The sequence below is a fragment of the Anguilla anguilla genome, chromosome 10, assembly GCF_013347855.1.
Source record: "Anguilla anguilla isolate fAngAng1 chromosome 10, fAngAng1.pri, whole genome shotgun sequence".
NCBI classification, from domain to species: domain Eukaryota; kingdom Metazoa; phylum Chordata; class Actinopteri; order Anguilliformes; family Anguillidae; genus Anguilla; species Anguilla anguilla.
In genome coordinates this window covers 35360078-35379556 of record NC_049210.1, presented here as the reverse complement: position 1 = coordinate 35379556, position 19479 = coordinate 35360078, and the positions used below count along the sequence as shown (strand labels likewise).

Here is a 19479-nt window from a genome sequence, read left to right as displayed (position 1 = left end):
CCCCCCCCCGCCCTCACCTCCCATCCCTGACCAGGAATGAATCAGTTCAGAAAATGGATGAATGTGGTTTCGCTAAAACGGAGCGTAATTATTTAGACCCGCAGTAGGTTACAGAGAGAGAGCACCTGGGTGAATCCCCTAGTCTTGTTTCTCAATTTTTTTTCCAATGTGAAGAGAAACAGTCAAAATGTGTTCAAACAGCATGTGAGCACCACACCGGTGGCATGGCCTTTTTTATCGCCAAACCGCCACACCGTGCGGTTGTGAGGTGCCGCCCCTCTGTGTGACGTGTCGACTAAATGCCCGTGCCACTGTTCCGCCGGTCACACGCTGTTCGAATGCGTGCGTATCCCAGCAGGCATTGGGTGAAGGGCAGGGACGCACCCCGGACGGGTCGCCTGTCCATCGCAGGGCCCACACACCATTCGCTCCCACATTCATACCTCAAGGACAATTTAGAGTCTCCAGTTACCCTAACCTGCATGTGTTTGGACTGTGTGAGGAAACCGGAGTACCCGGAGGAAACCCACGCGGACGCGGGGAGAACACGCAAACTCCACGCGGAGAGACCTGAACAAAAACTAACCGGTTGCAACAGTCAAACATGTTGCATGTTGCGTGTTTCTGTCATAAATAGCATCACAATTAATATGTTAATTTATTCACGCACGTGTGCACATGCATAGGAGCGTGCACACACACGCACAGGGGCTCAATCCCCTTATAACCGGCTATAGAAAACGCACCCAGTGGATGCGATAGCAAGGCTACGTGCCCATATCTGCTCCTTTGTGTTGTGTTAAGAAGTTTACGGTAAGAAGAGCTCTGAAAGAGAGAGAAATGGCAGCCGTCTCTTGTGACCTCTGCGTATGTGTTTTGGAGGGGGGTGGGGGGTTTTGTGGAACACAAGGGCGTACTTAAAAAGCGAATCACCCCTCTGCTGGCTTCTAAGGTAACACCTGAGGTGGTCATTAGGCACAGAGTAAGTGGCAGTGCCAATGCGAGAAGGGGGAAGTTTTTCATCAGCGCACCCGCTGCAGACGCAGTAACAACAAACGGCCTTGTGGGAGTTTTTTTTTTCCCCCGCTTTGTTCCTCCGAGCGGCAGACTTTGGAGGAAAAAAAAGAATAAAAATGAAAAAAAAAGTTGAAATGAGATAAGTGCGCTCTATTCTAATTTTTTAGTTCTCTGTTGTACGAGCTACCCTTAAACAGCGTTCTTGTGTCTCTCTCTCCCTCTCTTTCTCTTTCTCTTTCTCTCTCTCTCTCTCTCTCTTTTACTCCGCTGTTTTTGTGTGGGGATTTTCTGCCCATTTATAAAAACGTAAGTCTCTCTCTCTGTGTGCCGTCCGTACAGCGCCCAGCCGCTGGCTCGCATTATGTAAACAGCTTTGATGTCACCGCTGTTCACTCTTCCCCAGCTAAGTGGCTTTGAAAAAGAGAGGGAGAGAGAGGGGGAAGGAGAGAGAGAGATAGAGGGGGGGAGGGGAGAGAGAGCGAGTGTGTGAGAGAGGGAGGGAGAGAAAGAGAGAGAGAGAGATAGAGAGAGGGGTAAAGAGAGAGGGAGAGCGAGAGAGAGGGAGGGATGAGAGAGACAGATAAAGAGAGAGTGTGTGTGTGAGAGAGAGAGAGAGAGAAAGAAGGAAGGATAGAGAGAGAAAGAGAGTGAGAGAGGGAGAAAACCCTTTGCTGATGGACTCGCCCTGTGCCGCTGTGCCTGTTTGAGATCCGGGGGGGGGGGGGGGGTGGGGGGTAGAGCGCACACGGCGGTATCGATCGCCGCCCGGCCGATAAAAGTTCATCCCGGCCCGGGCGTGACTCCGGCCTGCCCGATAAGGCGAGCGCCCAATTAATCAGGCGGGTTTGGAGCCCGCGGCGCGGTGCGGCGCGGGGGTGAGGGTGAGGTTAACCGCACTCCCCGCCCGTCCTGCTCTCCCCCCTGAGTGATCCCTTTATCATTTTAAAAGCGCCGAACCGAACCGAAGCGCATTAATCAGAGTGTGCTCTGTTTGGGCATTTCCTGCTGGGGGGGGGGGGGGGGGGGGGGGGGTGTGTGTGTGGCTGGTGGCTGGGCGGGAGGGGGGGATTGATGTGGGCGCACGTTGATGACCTCATCCCGGCGTCCCGACCTGCCACGGGTCTCTTATCAGGCTCCTCCCCCCCGAGAGAGAAGTTTTAAGGGGTCAGTGTGGAGCCGCCCCTCCCTCTCTCTGCCCAAGATAGCAGTCCTCTGTCAGGGACGTACCCTGAGCAGAACCCTCACCAACCCGCCATATTTTTAGACCGCCACGTCCCTCTTTTCCTCCTCCTCTGCCAAGAGCTTCACAGTCAAGGTAAAACTCCTCTTTTTCATTAATTCAATACTGAGTACCGCATGCCTGCATTTTCTCCTGGTTCTGTCTACGTCGTGTTTGTCGTAGTTTTTGCCGTTTTTTAATTTTTCGTCGCCGAAGCCTCGAGACGACGCTCCGAGCGCCTCCGTTACCCCCCCCCCCCTCGGCCCCCGAAACTCTGAACCTGCGCGAGCGCCGATCCCGGACGACCCGGGTCGCGCCACCGCCCAGGGCATTGTGGGAGTTTTGTGAACTTCAGGATGCAGCCGTGCGGCAACTTTTCTCCGAGCTCGCCGGCGACAGCCGAGGAAGAGGAAGGGAAACGCTCCAGCGTCTTACCTGCAGGCCCCTCATTATCAAACTAATAAGACAATATTAATTACTTGACAAACTGGGTTTCTAATTAGGCTGTTGGGCTGGGCAGATTGCATGAAGAAAATCTTTACTGTCTGTGTACAGATTGTGTGTGTGTGTGTGTGTGTGTGTGTGTGTGTGTGTGTGTGTGTGTGTTTGTCCTTAAAATTAACAATTTTCAGAACGAGCAACATGTAGGCTAGATGCGTTTGCCAGAACATCTGCTCCTCCATAGTCCTCAGTATTCTGTAGTTTGTCAGGGTTGGCCGTTTCCCCACATGGGCTAAAACCCATTTTTACATCCACGTACCGTAAGGTACACGTCACAAATCCACAGCGGTGTCACTGATGACCAGCCTGCCTTGCTATTGGCTGGCAGCCGTGTGGTTCTGCCTCCTCTAAACGGGCCTGGCCTCGCTGGGCTTGAGACCCTGGAACTCCCTTGGACATCGACGCCACAAAGCCCCCCCCTCATTGGACATCACACCGGCGGCCACACCCCCTGACACAAGGCTTCTCAGTGTTACTTTTGACTGACAGGTACACACACACACACACACACACACACACACACTAAAGAGCCCAATTTTCTTTCCCTCTCCATATCTTTTCTGCCACCTGAGGCTCTCGACGGATAAAGTAGGGAAAATGGAGTTTTCTGCCGGGCTTATTGATATCATTGAGCGCTCGCATACTGAGGTCCACAGTCATTAACCTTCATCAGCTAGACTGGCATCTGCGAATTAGGCAAAGTTCTAACGGCATACGTGTTTAAAAGCATAACAGTCCAACGGTGAAATCCGCCACTTTACCTTCTGCTGGGTTTTTTTTTAAGTTACCCTGTTTGGCGGTCTCAGCCAAAATCAAAATTGGATTATTTTCTGCGTTTTGGTGAGGAGTGGGTTTCAATCTTGTTCCTCCAGTTCCTACCAGGACTGTTTTAATAGGGTGTATCCATTCCTAGTTATTGCAGTTTATGGGGACTTCCTTGATGTGTCTGTACATTGATTCCACTCAGCATTAGCTTTAGATATAAACTGATGGGGCTCATACATGATCCTGCCCCAAAACTGCCCCAAACCCCCAACCCCCCCTCCCGTGCGGTTGTAGAGCTCTGGGGTAAATTGAGAAAGGCGTGGCCCCCAGAAGCGGCACCAGAGCCTCGTCTTTAATGTCGGCGGCGCGACCGCGTCCTCCTCTTCCTCGCTTCTCGAAAAATGCGCGTTCGAGTCGGGAGGAAGAAAGAGCGGGAAAAATACATATCTGTACAAAGTTGTTGATGTCACCGAACCGTGAAGCGGGTGGCCTGAGGGCGAAATTACACTGTACACACGCTCCGCTCCGCGCCGCGCAGCTTTGGGGATTCGACGCACCTCGCCTCAGCCCTCGCCTTGTAGCTCCAGATTGTCTCCTTTGATTGACAATTCCCCCGCACTTTACCGCACTCAAAACAAGAGAATCCAAGACGGTCCCCAATTATCTCCCTCGCTGTGGCTGTCTGGAGGCTCGCTGTCTATACAGGGAGATCTGTGAAGATCGCGGATAGATGTCTTTTCTGCGTTCTTTGCCTTGGGTGCCCGGGACACTGCCTGCATACGTCGTGTGACTCCTAACAGCGATATCAGACGAGTGAGATATTTATTAATTGATTTCTTTTTTTCCCCCTCTCTTCTCAGATCATCACGCAACATGTTTACAAACTCCTGGAGAAAGAGTGCAACATGACTAAAGAAATTCTCCCAGTAAGTAACGTCGAAGAATTAAAATGATTTTTGGAAAAAAAAAACAAAAAAAAACCCCAGCGTTTTTCATTTGTGATTTATGCTTTTGAAGATTAAAGCGGGTATTAATGAGGTAATTAATGTAAATACGCTTGCTTCGGTGCCGGATTATGATGGACTGCATCCTCTGAAAATGGAGGATGCGGAATAATTTACTTTTTTTTTTCTTCTCTCTCTCTCTCTCTCTCCACGGTGCTTTCTCATTGTGGAAGCCGCTCGTCAACAAACGAAATGCATTGTGACACGTCATTTAAAAAATAAGAAAAGGCTAATCCTTAATCCGTTTCGCATTCGAATGCGTCTTCTCAAAGAGGGTACTTTATTTGCTGTCAGAAGTCGGTGAGTTATTCCCAGCAGCAGACGCTGCGTTCTGGTGCGGGGAGCTGGTTTTTTTTGTACTTGGAGGGAAAGCGTGACGTCTTTTAAGGTGCGATCGTTTTTCAAAGCGAGCCTGCTCGCGGAGCCGTTAGCGCTGGTACCCCGTTAGCGTACAGTGCGTTAGCCCCGTAGCAGTTAGCATTAATCACGCGGGCGGACGACGCCGGCTCTTTTAGGCCACGTAGACCGTACGCGGTCGTCGATCTCGGCAGGGCGTTTGACCGTCTTTATTTTTTTTTTTGGGTGGGGTACACGTATCGCACGGTTCTGGTCTGTCGGGTTGGTGGGGCCTTCCACCGGCTCCTGGCCCAAACTTACGACCACCCATTCCGAGCGGCCTAAAAGGTTTCAAAACCTTTTAAAAAAAAGGTAAACGAAGAATGATTTCTCTTTTCTCGGTGCCTCGTTGTCCGTGCAGATTAGGGAGGAGGAAACCACACAGGGTTTTTTTTACGGGCAGTGCGTTTCCGCTCCCAGATTCTTTCGGGTCAGGTTGAAAACGGCCCCCGCGAAGAGAAGTACGAGAGCGTCTGCTCCCACAATCCTCGGCCCGAACGAGCAGTTCGCGGACAGACGGACGGACGGCGGCCGGCCTCTTCGATCGTCCGAGCGATGATCTCGGCGTGTCGTTGGCCCCTCTGTCTTTCTCTCCCGCCTTCTTTCCAGGAATGACGCACGTGCTTCGCCTCAGTGTCTCTGGGCCTTGTGTGTTTTCAGCATAAAATGGAATCGTAAAAAAAAAAAAAATCAATGTGGGAAAAGATTGAAAGAAAGCACAAATTTCCACAGCACAGTCAAACGATTGCAACTGTAAGGTTTACATTTATCTAGACTAATACGCCAACAGGCAGGTATATCTGTATGTCTTGGGTGAGGTAAAAAACAGGGTTAGTGACTTTTTCAGGTTGACCCTCATATATTATATCTTAATAATAAACAGTAAATATTAATCCACAGTAGTGATTAGCAGGGGCTGCTAATCTCTTCAATGCTAATTTTTTTAAGGGAAGGTTCATAGATATAAGATGGGTTTTTATGGCCTTGAGTGAAGTCCTCCCCCACTTCCGCCGTCCCCAGGTGGACGCGGCCGAGGACGAGCCCAAGAGCTTCATCTACCTGAGCGAGGACGCCCTGAGCAACCCGGACAAGCTGCTGGTCCTCATCCAGGGGAGCGGCGTGGTCCGGGCGGGGCAGTGGGCCCGGCGGCTGATCATCAACGAGGACATGAACAGCGGCTCGCAGATCCCCTTCATCACCCGCGCCGTGGAGGTAGGCGCAGCTTTGGCGCTTTGGGGTGGGGGGGGGGGGGGGGTGGGGTGTGGGTGGGGGCGGAGTTCCTGTTGCCATGGGGATGTTTGTGAGCGTTTGTCACCGCCTAGTTTAACCACCTGACCTGCCGCCTGTGTGTCACTGGTCTCGGCTGTACCGCTGTTCTCTCGGTCCTGCGGGTGGCATTTATGGGTGTCTTGGTTGAGGAATGGGTTTGAATCTTGTTTCTCCAGTTTACCAGGAGTGCTTTAATAGAGTGTATCCAGGTCTGGTTACTGGCAGTAACTTACTGCAGTTTATAGGGACCGCTTTGGAGAGTTTATCCAGGTGTGGGGACTGCCTTACAGAGTGTATCCAGGCCCTGGCTGCTGCAGTTTTGCGGGGACTGCTTTTCAGAGTGTATCCAGGCCTGGCTGCTGCGGTTTTGCGGGGACTGCTTTTCAGAGTGTATCCAGGCCTGGCTGCTGCAGTTTTGTGGGGACTGCCTTACAGAGTGTATCCAGGCCCTGGCTGCTGCGGTTTTGCGGGGACTGCTTTTCAGAGTGTATCCAGGCCCTGGCTGCTGCGGTTTTGCGGGGACTGCTTTTCAGAGTGTATCCAGGCCCTGGCTGCTGCGGTTTTGCGGGGACTGCTTTTCAGAGTGTATCCAGGCCCTGGCTGCTGCAGTTTTGCGGGGACTGCTTTTCAGAGTGTATCCAGGCCTGGCTGCTGCAGTTTACAGGGACTGCTTTTCAGAGTGTATCCAGGCCTGGCTGCTGCGGTTTACAGGGACTGCTTTTCAGAGTGTATCCAGGCCCTGGCTGCTGCCGTTTACAGGGACTGCTTTTCAGAGTGTATCCAGGCCCTGGCTGCTGCCGTTTACAGGGACCGCTTTAGAGAGTCAGACAGACGGAGTATCGGGCTGTCTGAGCGGATAATGTCAGCGGAGAACGCCAGGCTAAACGAGGGAAGTGCCCTCCGGATGAGCGACCCCTCTAAACAGGTAAACAGCGCCATGTAAACGTCAGCGCCGGTTAGCTTTAGCACCGTCGCCCCGCAGGGCCTGCCTCCACCCGCCGCGGGCCGCGGCGTCGCTAGCGGGACGGGGGGGGGGGGGGGGGCGCCTGTCTGACGGCGGAGCTTGTTTGTCACTTGCCAGTCGGGGGTGGGGGCGGCGACGGCGAGAGCTGTCGGCGGCGGCGGCGGCGGCGTTTCCTTCCCGATGTCCCGCTCCACCGGCGGAGCGGCTCCTGTCCGCGGGCGGCGTTTGAAATTCCCCCGAATTGCGCCTGACAGGGCGGAGACGGAGCGCCCCCGATGCCTGGCACCCGCCTGCGGGCGAGGAGCGGGAGAAGAGTGACGGGCTCGCGGGCCGGTTGTGACGTGACGACGGTGACGGGACGCCGGTGCAGCGGGGGCCCCCGAAATCTGCGTTTTTTTTTTTTTGCTGCTTATGGGAGTGGCGAATGACAAAATAAAGAACCATAAAAATGCGCACATCTGTTGATCAGCCAAAGGGTGGAGAATGTGACTGTGTCTGTCATTGGGACTGAGTCATTTGGCCTGATCGGAGACATTGACCTAGGGCCTGCCAAGCAAACACATGAATGTGTTTATTCATTGATTTCTCTCTCTCTCTCTCTCTCTCTATCCCTCCATCCCTCTCTCCCTCCCTCCCTCTCACTCTTTTTCTCTCTCTCTCTGTCTCTCTCTCTCCCCCTCTCTCCCTCCCTCTCTCTCTCTCTCTCATTCTATCTCCCTATCTCTCTCTCTCTCTCCCTCCCTCTCCCTCTCTCCCCCCTTGCTCTCTCTCTCTCTCTCTCTTTCTCTCTGTCTAAGGTGTGCTCATGGCGGTATTAAGGCATTAGGCTGACTGTGTGTTTGTGGGGGGTGCCAGTGCTAGGCACTCCATGTGAAGGCACCTGGATGCTTTTTTAATCACCTGTCTAGTTTACTAGCAGCTGTCGGGTGCTGCTCTCTCCCTGCTCCTGTTGGAATGACAAGTTTGGGAGTTTCTGTGTGTGTGCGGATGTCACTGTGTCTAAACGCGTGAGTGTTTGTCAATAGGGGTGGGAGTGTCTGTGACAGCTGTGACATGCATTGACACAGAGCAGCTACAAGGTGCATGGTGTCCCTGACATTTAAACAATTTGGGGCCCTTTGTTATGTGTTTAACTGTGGTCGTCTGTGTTGTTTGATAGTGTTGAGGTGTGTGTGTGTGCACATTTGTGTCTGTTATGTTATGCACCTGTGTGTGTGTGTGTGTTTGTGTCTATTCTCATGCACCTGTGACTTTGTGTGTGTGTGTGTCTGTGCATGTGTGTGTGCATGTGTGTGTTTGAGAGTGTTAGTGTGTGTGTATGTGTGTATGTGTGTTTGTGTGTGCTCGTGTGTGTGTGTGTGTGTGAGTGTTAATGTGTGTGTGTGTGCGTGTGTGTGTGTGTGTGTGTGCGTGCATGTGTGTGAGTTTTAGTGTGAGTGTTTGTATATGTGTATGTGCGTGTACGTGTGCGTGTGCGTGTGTGTGTGAGTGTCTGTATGAGTGTTAGTGTGTGTGTGTGTGTGTGTATGCATGTGTGCGTGTGTTTGAGTGTTAATGTGTGTGTATATGTCCCCCATGCCTGGGCCTGCAGACTGTGATCTGTCCCCCACTCTTTCATGGCTCGGCTTCAAATTTAAAACATTGGTCCTAGCATACCAGGCAGTCAAGGGATCAGCCCCAGCATACCTTCACAAGATTTTCAAACCCTACATGCCAGCCAGATCCCTCCGTTCTGCTACCTCAGGACGCCTAGCACCTCCCCGTCTTCGCACCTGCACTTCCAGAACACGTCTCCTGTCTGTTCTGGCCCCACGATGGTGGAATGACCTCCCTGTGGAGGTCAGAACAGCGGAGACACTCACCCATTTCAAAGGACGACTGAAGACTCACCTCTTCAGGCTGCACCTCTCCCCATCCCTCCCTACCCCCCTGTAAATGACTGTAAGCTTAGGGTTGTAACTAGGCAGCTGTTTCGTAGGTGACTTAGGTGCATTAACTGTCTTAACTACTGCTTGTATTTTTTCCATAGACTGCGTTGTTGCCGTTCTCGTTGTTAGTGTTAATCAGTTTAACCTTCAGGGTCCAAGTTGAACTATGCGGTTGTTCCCTGCACTTGGACCGGTACTTCTCTCTAGGGGTTTCGTCATACTTGTTCCTGGTTATGGTTATACACTTGGTTGTAAGTCGCTCTGGATAAGAGCGTCTCCCAAATGCCTGTAATGTAATGTAATGTAAGGGGGTCAGGCCCTGAGTATGTGGGGTAATGCTGCTGGGTGCATGGTTATTACCGCCCCTCACCGCCAGCGACCCCCCCCCTCCCATTAAAGACGCTTGGAGGGCATCCCAGAACGGGCTCCCGCAGGACCCGCTCACCGGGTTGCCGGGAGACCACGGCGGGCGCAAGGTTATCGTAGCGGTTGATGTCGACGTCGCCGTCGCTTCCTGAGGAGAGAGGGAGAACAGCAGGTGAGGGAGAGGTGCTGCTCTCTCTCCCCCCCCCCCCCCAGAGAGACCCCTCTGCCTCTCTCTCTCTCTCTCTCTTTTTATCCGGCCTTCCCGTGTCGTGAACCCATCGCCGTTACCCAGAATCCTCTGGGAGCATGCGGGAGCAGTACCCACACTGGTCAGGGTCAGGTGCAGAACTGTATTAAGGCTATTGGATGAAACACATTATTGCTTTTATGCTTGTATTGTAACTGTAATGTACAATTTATATTGGGCACACAATATTTGCCTGTTGTGTTATAGATGATTGCATTACATGTATGTTTGTGTGTATATATTATATATGTACACACACACACACACACACATATATAAATATTAATAACGTTATATATATATATATATATATATATATATAACTGTAATAACTTATTGGCCCTCTCTTCGCTATGAAGTTGTTTTTATCCACATCTTTGTGGTCATTTGTCAACTGGAGTATAGCAGCCTAAATAATTTCATCGGTTACTGCTCAAATCGGCTCAGGGATCTCCCGGCGCTCCGTCTGAATTTCATAAGAGCGCTCAGCGGCGGAGCCCCGGCCGTCGAGCGTCCTCGCCGGAGCGGCGTCAGGGGAGCGCGGCCGTCGCCGGCGGACTGTCACCTCGCGGAGAGGACGGCTTCCTCCCCTCGCCGATCGCCCCGCGTTTATCGCCGTTACGGAGGAGACGCCGTCTTCGAAACGCGTCAGGAGCGCCGGAGCTGTTGGCGTAATCGGAGCTGAGCGTCGGGTCCCCGTTGCCTTCACTCGCAGTTTTGAAAAGAGCCTCCGTTTCTCGACTTTTCGGTTTGGTTTTCTGTTCCTTGCGTTGTACCGCGTCCCCGCTCGCGATTGGTTTCTGAAAGGAAAGGGTGTTCCTCTGGTATGTTTGAAAGACCTTTCATTTTTATTACTGTTTAGTTAGCTGCAGTTGAATTCCACATAGCTATCTGGAAGTAGTTTTCACACAGTGTAGATAGTGTGTGGGCCTCAGGCTTGCTGAAATGTTGGATGTACTTTATTCTGCAGCTGAACGGTAAGCCTAGATGAGCTGAAAGGTCTCATTGTAACATGCGCCATGTTGTTACACTCTCATGTTCTTACTGCAAAGAGAAGCTCTCACAACATGGACACCGATGCCATAGGTCAGAAGCCCAGCGAAGGTCGCGTTGTTATTAAGAAAAGGAGTGATGGAGAGAAAGAGAGGAGCAGAGGGATGGAGGGAGAGACGGGGGGCCTGCCCGTGACAGCTGGAGCGGTGTGTGGGGGCCTTCACCTCCCCCATCCACATTCAGGTGTGCTCGTGGACCCCGGGCCAAAAGATCAAGTGTCTACACCTCAGAGTGCGGGCGTTTCATCACTTTCCCCCTTTCCTCTTCTCCTCTCAGCCCCACACCCCCCCCCCAACTCTTCCTCCAATTGTATGACACTCGCACCTCCTCTTTTACCTGCACCATCTTAGCAAGGCTTCTTCAGCTGCAAATTGTGCAGTAAATGTGTATGGCGAGACTGCTTGATGTCAAACAGCAGTGGCCGGTGTTTAAACAATCTTTGTTCAAGCTTACTGTATTTCTTCAAATAAATGTCGCCTCTAAATAGAGGACACACAGACCAGGTTTTCAAATATTAATCTGGCACTTATTCAGAGAAATACGGTAAGTTTAAACCATGTATGCCTGAAAATACTGTAATGCTTAATGTAATTGTCTCCTGTAAATAGATGACTCTGATGTTTTGGAATCTGATGGTAGCCCTTACTCATTCGGTTATACTGGAAGCAATGTGCTCTGATAGCATTAATGACGTGATGTTAGGCGCATTTACTCTTGCGTGCTCTAGCATCACATGACTCATGGAATAACCATGTAGCACAGTGGGTAAGGAACTAGGCTTGTAACCGAAAGGTCGGAGGTTCGATTCCCGGGGAGGACACTGCCGTTGTACCCTTGAGCAACGTACTTAACCGGAATTGCTTCAGTATATATCCAGCTGTATAAATGGATACAATGTAAAATGCTGTGAAAGTTGTGCAATGTGAAAGTTGTGTAAGTCGCTCTGGATAAGAGCGTCTGCTAAATGCCTGTAATGTAATGTAATGTAATGTAATGTAACCATAGCATGTTGCTAACAATAATTTCCTGCAGAGGTTAATGTAGGAAGAAAGTCTTTTTTAAAGTGTGCCCAGTATGTAGAGGGCTAGCGAAACAGACCAAGACGACTTGCACTGAAAGGGCAGTGGAATCTGCGTAATGAGAGGGGTTTAGAAGCGACACGCTCAAGCTGTGAGCGTACGCCGTTAAATTTGATCCTCTCTCTCTTTGCGTTTGGCCTTCAACATCAACTGAGGAAGGTAATAAAACGCTAAGTGTGTGTTATGAGCTCAGCTGTCGTGGACTCTGAACGGAAGCTGCCGTACGGTGTATTTAAAGAGATTGTGGGCTGAATCTCGCCTCATGGTGCAGTGACACTTTTTCGTACACGCAGGTCTCTCCTCTGCGGATTGCGCATCGGTTCGGCGTCTCCGTATCCGGAACCGTCGATGCAGAGTTGAGCCCACCGTAAACCCACCAACCCTTAATTCAGTTGGCGGACCGGGAGAATGGGGCTAAGCTAGCAGGCGTCGCGCGGTTAGCACGCGCTGCTAAATCGCTAACGGGCGGAATTTCTCCAAGTCTCAATGAAGAAAAAAAAAAAGTCTGTAAAAAAAAATAAATAAATGAGCGAATTCTACAAAATCATCTGTGGAGCGTCAGCTGTGTGGAGCACCTCTGATGTCTAAAGGGACCTCATTCCAACTGGCGGGGTGGAGGAAGCGGAGAGCTCTTCCCCCCCGATTGCTAATCGGGCCCCCGACGCCCATCATCAGAGCTGACGAGCCGCGGCTCCTCGGCGAGTTCAGTCTGGGGGCGCCGCGCCCCGAACCACCTGTTCCCCCCACTTTGCAAAAAAATAAATAAATAAATAAACGAAAAATTAAAAATGTAATGAAGTAAATATACTAAAAGAGCACGTCGGGGGCGAACTAGCGTAGCGACGCTAGCGCTAATAGCCGTGGGAAACGGGACGGTTTCCTGGTTCGGGCCTTGCTCGGCCGAACGGACGGGTACCAGGAACGCCCGGGACGAAGACGAGTTAAGTTTCGGAGCTCCCGGGTTCGAGCCCGCGGACGAGCGCCGTCCTCTCGCTAAAGCTAACGTGCGTTTAGCCCCCCCCCCACCTCACGCCGTACTGCAGTGCTCCTCTCCACTCCGCGCTCTTCGACGCGGCTCGCGGTGCTGTACGGTGCGGTGCGGCAGGGAGCCAGGAATCGCTGAAATCCCAGAGACCCCCGCGCGCAAAAAAAAAAAAAGAAGAAAACTGACAGACTGGAGCCGACGCCGGGGCCCCCCGTGCCAGCGGAGGGAGACGGAGGAATGACAGCTCCACCGCGGGGAGAGAGAGAGCCCGTTAATGACAGCTTATTCCTTCATGATTTCAATTCTTGACAGCAGACAGGTCCGCTTGTTGCATCATGGCAGCTGTATCATTACCTTCTGGCCCTGTCAAGACTGAATTTGAGAGAGAGAGGGAGAGGGGGAGAGAGAGAGAGAGAGGGAGGGGGGTGGTGGTGGTGGAGGAGGAGAGAGGGAGGGAGGAAAGGAGGGAGGGAGTGCGAGAGGCAAAGAGCAACGGAGGGAGAGAGGGAAGGAGAGACGGAGGGAGAGAGAGGGGGAACGTGAAAGGGGAGAGAGGGAGAAAGCCGCGGTGGCGGTGGCCGTTCTGTGTCCCGGATTGCAATTATCTCACGGAGTCGTCGACACAGGCGTGAGCTCGGAGTGCATAAAGGCTCCGGCGATGGCGGGGCGGGGGGGGGGGGTCAGCGGATATTAACTGCTGGCTCATGCAGCGATATTAGGGAGAACATGCCGGAAGCTAATTAAGCATACACCGAAGCACCCCTACCCCCCCCTCACCCACCACCGCCTCCTCCACGGTACCTGTTTTTTTTGTTGTTGTATTTTTTGGTTTTTTTTTTTCTCCCCTCCCTACGTCAAATTGATTGCTTGCTCCGAGCGTCCTGTTTTAGCTCGCTGTTGCTTTGACATTGACCCAGCCGAAACGCCTCCGAGCGGAGCGGGAGCGGGAGTGGGAGCGGGGCGGGGCGGGGCGGGGGGCGGAGGAGGAGGCGCGGACGTGACCGGGGAGGGCGATGGCGCTCCGGCGCTCGCTCGGCTGAGATCTCTGTTCCCAGCGGCGCCCGAGGAGCGCGAGTGAAAACGAGCTCCTGACAGCGGCGATAAATATACAGCAACTCTGCTGCGCCTCTTTTTTTCCCTCCTCCTCTCTCTCTCTCTCTCTCTCTCTCCCTCCCTCTCCCCCTGTCTCTCCCTCTTCCTCTCTCCCCTTCTCTCTCTCCCTCTTCCTCTCTCCCCTTCTCTCTCTCCCTCCCTTCCTTTCTCTCTCTCTTTCTGTCTGTTAGTCTCTCTCTTTCTGTCTCTCTCCCTCTTCCTCTCTCCCCTTCTCTCGCCCTCTCTCTTTCTGTCTGTCATCAGTCTCTCTTTCTGTCTCTCTTTCTCTCCCCCTGTCTCTCTTTCCTTTTTCCTCTCTCTCTTTCTGTCTGTCGTCAGACTCTCTCTTTCCATCTCTCCCTCTCCGTCTTGTTCAGTCTCCAGCTTTGTTTTCTTTTTTTCCTGTTTGCAGCTGTAGCTGCCCCCCCCCACCCCCCCAAACAGAGCTCTCAGCACCCCCCCCCCCCCCAACACCCCTGGCCAAACCCTTCACCCCTCTACTCATGCCAGGGGTTGATTTTTAACAGGGGTAGGGGTAGGGGTGGGGGGGGGGACAAAACAGCACAAGGAAACCGAGCAACTGCATTTCATTAAAAATAAAGTCTTTAATAAAAAATAAGATCCATATTTCTTACCCCCTCCAAACCTCCGCCCCCCCCCCCCCCCCCAAAACCCCCCCAGCTCCCCTGCTCTTGTTAGTCAGTTAGGAGCGGCTCAAGAGACGTGCTGGGAAGACGGAGGGGGTGTGGTGTTTTCAAAAGTGTGTCAAAAGCCTTGGGGTTTGCGTCTGCCCAGAATTGCAATGGAAGTCTGGAAGGGGGCTGAGCCTCAGCGAACTCGAACACGGGAATCTTATTTAATTTCTGTCATGTTGCTCTTTTTTTGGGGGGATTGATGTCTTCTTCAAAAATCGGCTCCTCTCCATTGCTTTGTGGTACTGTATACCAGACCCCCCCCCCTCCCTCCCTCCATCCTCTGTGCACCCCCCCCCCACCCCACCCCATGCTGACTTTTCTCCCGCAAATCCCCCTTCCTTCATCTCAGAGTCCTGATCTTCCCTGCTTCACACTCCCCTCTCTCCAGAAAATATTGGTTGAAGTAGAGGGGGAATCTGTGGATCAGAGCCTGGTTTTCGTGTTTATCTGGCTATTGAAGAGGATGGCAGGCTTTGCTGGGGTTTGGGGGCATGTTTTGAAGGGGGTTGAAGACGAGCTGGGGGTGAGGGGATTTGGGGGGGGGGGGGGTGGGGGGTGTCTGTTGTGGGGGTCTGGGGTGGCCTTGTAATCGTTGCTCGGTGCCGGGGCAAACATCTCTCGGTAGAACCTATAGGATTTCCTGCAGTCAAAATCGATGCGCTCGACACTTTCAAAGAGAAGAGGCACAGCGACTTGCTCTGGGGTTAAACTTTTTTAAATAGCCTCCTAAGGGATAGTGGCTGTCAATAAAATGCAATAATTACCAGGCGAGGCCCGGGAACCCTCCTCTCGCATCGGCTAAATTAAAAATTGATCAGTTAGGGCGAAAACATTATTTCGCAGTCGCATTCGGTGTCCTAATGCCATTGTTTTGCATCTCATCAGTTGGCATTTTTTTTTGTCTGAGCGAGCAATGGGTTCACATGCCTCCTCTGTATTTATATATATATATACATTTATTTGCATATTAACCCTTGAAGGTGTACGATTACAAGTATGTGATTAGAGTGTTCTTAGCTGAACATTCTAATGCCGGTGTAAGAGTAACTACTGGTCATTGAGAGCAACGGAATTCTGGAACACTGACTTAGAATTTTGAAGAAAAAAAAAACATTCCAAAAAACCAACACTTCAAATGGTTAATAATTCTTTATCGTTGGTTTATTGGGTGCAAAGAGAACTCTAATGTGATTATTTGAAGTAGTTTGACTACTAGTACAGTGACAAAATCAAATATGTTACTGATTACGCAAATGTTTAGAAAGCACTGTGCTACTTTTGAATAATAATAATAATAGTAATACTACTACTACTACTACTACTACTACTAATAATAATAATAATGACATGGTGCTTTACACCTTTATAAATGGTTCCGGTAAAAAGCAAAATGGCTTTATTTCAGAGTTGAAAAATGTGCTGATAATGTACAATGAAGAACATCCAACAGGTACACGGCGTCGTTTCTCTGGTCCTGCTGCTAATGCAGTCTGTTTAGGACTTCAGACCACCAGAAGAAAAGAAAATAAAGAAGCAGGGGGGGGGAGGGTAAACTTTTGATCTAAATTTCGAGACATGATGAGGGATCATGCATTTATTAGCCAAAGTGTTGATAATTGGATTTTTTTTTTTTTTCCTCTCTGTGAAATTAACAAATTATATCATCAGAAAGGCAGCCTGTGAGGTAGGTATTAGGTCGTTCGCGGCTGCGGGCAGTTTGGAGTCCCCGCGGGACGCGCTTGTTTAGTTTCTCTCGCGCGCGTCGCCCCCGGCGCTGCGCGGTGCTTTCCGACTCGGTCTCTCCCTGGGACGGCTCTTCTGAGGCTGGGGAAAGGAAAGGGAAAAAAAAACAAAAAAAAACTTCGACATAACTAATGGTGCTGCGTGTTCATTATCGCCAGCCTGGTGCCGCTGACTCCTCCTGTCCCTGATAAGCTCAATATAAATAAATAAATGTCCAGAATAGAAATATAGGAGTGGGAAAAAAAAATAGACTAGGTCACGTAACATTAGATTTAAGGCTTATTTTAGCATGTGGGCTGGATTCTATTCTTTCTAACCACACGTGTTCTTTTTAGGAATGTTCAAGCGTTCTAAATTCTAAGGCTCCTTCAACCTAAAAAAACTCTTCTGTCGAAGTCTTTCAAGAAATTTAGGCTACGCTTTGCTTAAATGATAGTTACACGCGAGGGCCCACTGGGTTTTGTGTAGTGCGTTTTTAGATGGCAGACGACGCAGTGTTTGATGAATAGACCAGGGCAAGCAAATGGCGACGTTTACCTGTGTGCCCTTAGATAGATGTATAGGAACCTGTAAATTATGTTTTGTATTAAACACAGGTGACTTGGTCCTTGTATGTTTTCTAAACAAAAATGTGTGTGTGTGTGCACGCTTGTATGTTTGTGTGTGTGTGTGTTTGTTTTTATTTCGTTTGTTTGTTTGTGTGTGTGTGCTCGCGTGTGTTACGGCTGGCTCGAAGGGCCTCAACAAACAAAGTCCAAATGCACCAAAAACAGACAGAAACTCTAAAAACGAAACCCAGACATTTATTATAAATCACAGGCTAACACGCAAACTAAAACAAACAAAAAAGCACAAAACCAAAACGATCTTTGCACAAAACGCAAGCCACACAAAAGAAGCCCCGAAGAAGATGATCTCCCCAGCCTCATACTGCAGGGCTTATATTGGGTCACAGGCCGGTGGAGGCAATCAAGCAATTAAGCAATTAGGTATTACCTCCACCTGCACTACCCAGGCAAGCAGAGGCTGGGGACGTAACACGTGTGTATTTGTATGGTCGTGTGTGTATTTCTCAATTGTGTTTCCTCCTCCTGTCCCGTAGATGGCAGCAGTTGTTCAACAGGACCTTAAGAAAAACACGCTTAATGTAACTTAATGTAATGGAGGCTGGCAGTGTGTGTATTTCATAACCTTTGCTACCTTCATTCGTCGCTTTGAGTGAAGCTTTGTGTCTGTTTCAGGGCCAGGAAGCTTTTATGCTCCAATGGAAATTGTGTCTGAGAAGAATTTGTGCGGTGAAGTTGATGTGCTTTGTCGGTGCTGATGTTCAAGTTTGTTAATTGTTAGCACGCCTTCGACATTAAATTCCTGAAATCAAAATTCGTGAAATCAAAGATATTCGTGTGACAAAAACCCGAACGAGGATCAAACTGAGGGTGGAAAGAACTGCTGAGGAGTTCTCTTTTATCATTTTGTTCAGCTTATTTCGCTAAAGGGTAACCTCGCCGAAAATGGGAAAAGTCAAAATTGTCAGGCTGTTTTTTTTTTTTACCCGACACTTTCGTACGGCTGATGTGTTTGTTCTGAAGCGAAGAACCTGTTTCACAGAGAAGTCTTCCCTTCCTTCCCGCTATTTATACCGCCAGCTTGTGACATTCTCCCCGCTAATGCGCGGGTGATGAATGGGCGTTTCGCGTCTAACTCTTGACGACAAACGCCGTTTTCCCCCCCAGAAGGTCACATGAGTACTGAAAGCAGGGCAGCCCAACCCTGTTCTTGGAGTTCTACTGTCCTGTAGGTTTTCACTCCTACCCTATTTTTCTCACCTGATTATACTAATTCGCAGCTCGACTAGTTCTCTAGCTGTTGAATGAGGTGTGGCTTTGTTAGGGTTGGAGTGTAAACCTACAGGGTGGTGGATCTCCAGGAACAGGGTGGGCAGCCCTGATCTAAAGGAACAGGTTAACTGGTCACGTGCACAGGAAACACGCGACCAGTTAACCTTTAGCTGAAATGTTTATGTTTTTTAAATTTGAGTTGTATCTGGTTGCAAGTGATCCCACTACATTCCTATCTGCCTCCTGTTCCCAGAATGCCTTGCTGGACTGGTCACACCCCTTTTGTCTGTTCGCACAAAAATAGCGCACTGCTAAAATTGGTTATTGTTCAAATGGGTATTATTCAGCAGGACACAAGCTACAGTAGCTTTGTGTATAACGAGTAGACTACATCTACTTTACTGCTAAATTAAGCTGTTCTGTGTTTGTATTAAAATAGATATGAGCTGTTTTAAATTATGAGTTACACACATAGTTGTAATTGTAGTTTGCTGCAGTGGAGAAACTGTGCATTCTGGGATTGATTTTCGTGTCTGATAGCCTAATCTCGGTTAGAAACCACAAAAATAATTTCAGAGTAGTTTAAGTTGCTTTTGTAGTTACGAAAACGAATGAAGAGAGGCTATGGACAGTTACCGTAGTTTAGTGAAGTTAAGGAAATAAAATGTACATTTGCAGCAAACTTTCTCTTTTAAAGGGAAGTTAATCTGTGTAACTTTATGTATATTTGTAACTTTTGTGAGCGCTGTGACACACTCCTCCACACGTAAGATTTGGCAGCGTGTCAGTTATACACGCGTGTGTACGTACCTGACGTGTGTGCGTGTGTGTACGTTTCTGTGCCGAGAGTGTGTGTGGGCATGCTCCATTTGTGTCTGTCTGTCTTCACGCGTGTCGACAGGGGGGGGGGGTGGGGTCCGTGATACCTGAAACGAAATAGGCCCTGCATCTGACCCAGTTTCCCTCTTGACACGCAGTCATCAAATTAAGCCCCCCGAATATCGTTTGTCAGGATTTTATCGAACCCCTCTCACCCGCCACCTGTTTATCCCGCTCGGGAGAATAGGTAGGGGGAAAGAGACGGGAGAGGAGAGAAAAAATAAAAAATAAAAAAATCCCCTCTTACTTCTGAAACAAATTGCCAAGGGGAAGCCGGCTTGTCACTCGACTTCCCGAAAGAGAGGGGGGAGAGGCGGAGACCGAGCCGTCAGCGGACGAGGCCCCGCTCAGGAATTCGGCGTTTCGAGCTGTGTCATGGAGCGCCGTGGGGGGGGGCGGAGGAGACAGCCCTTCCCCCGTTTCCCACCGAGAGGCGGGA

General features: G+C 50.4%; 1 protein-coding gene across 1 annotated transcript in view; it reads left to right on the top strand.

Moving 5' to 3' along the window:
• Window positions 1–19479, top strand: part of fam172a (family with sequence similarity 172 member A) — a 171491-nt gene that overhangs the window by 11443 nt on the left and 140569 nt on the right. Inside the window, exons 5-6 of the mRNA XM_035378936.1 lie at window positions 4363–4428; window positions 5923–6114. Coding sequence (XP_035234827.1) covers window positions 4363–4428; window positions 5923–6114 — 258 coding nt within the window. The remainder of the gene's footprint in view (window positions 1–4362; window positions 4429–5922; window positions 6115–19479) is intronic.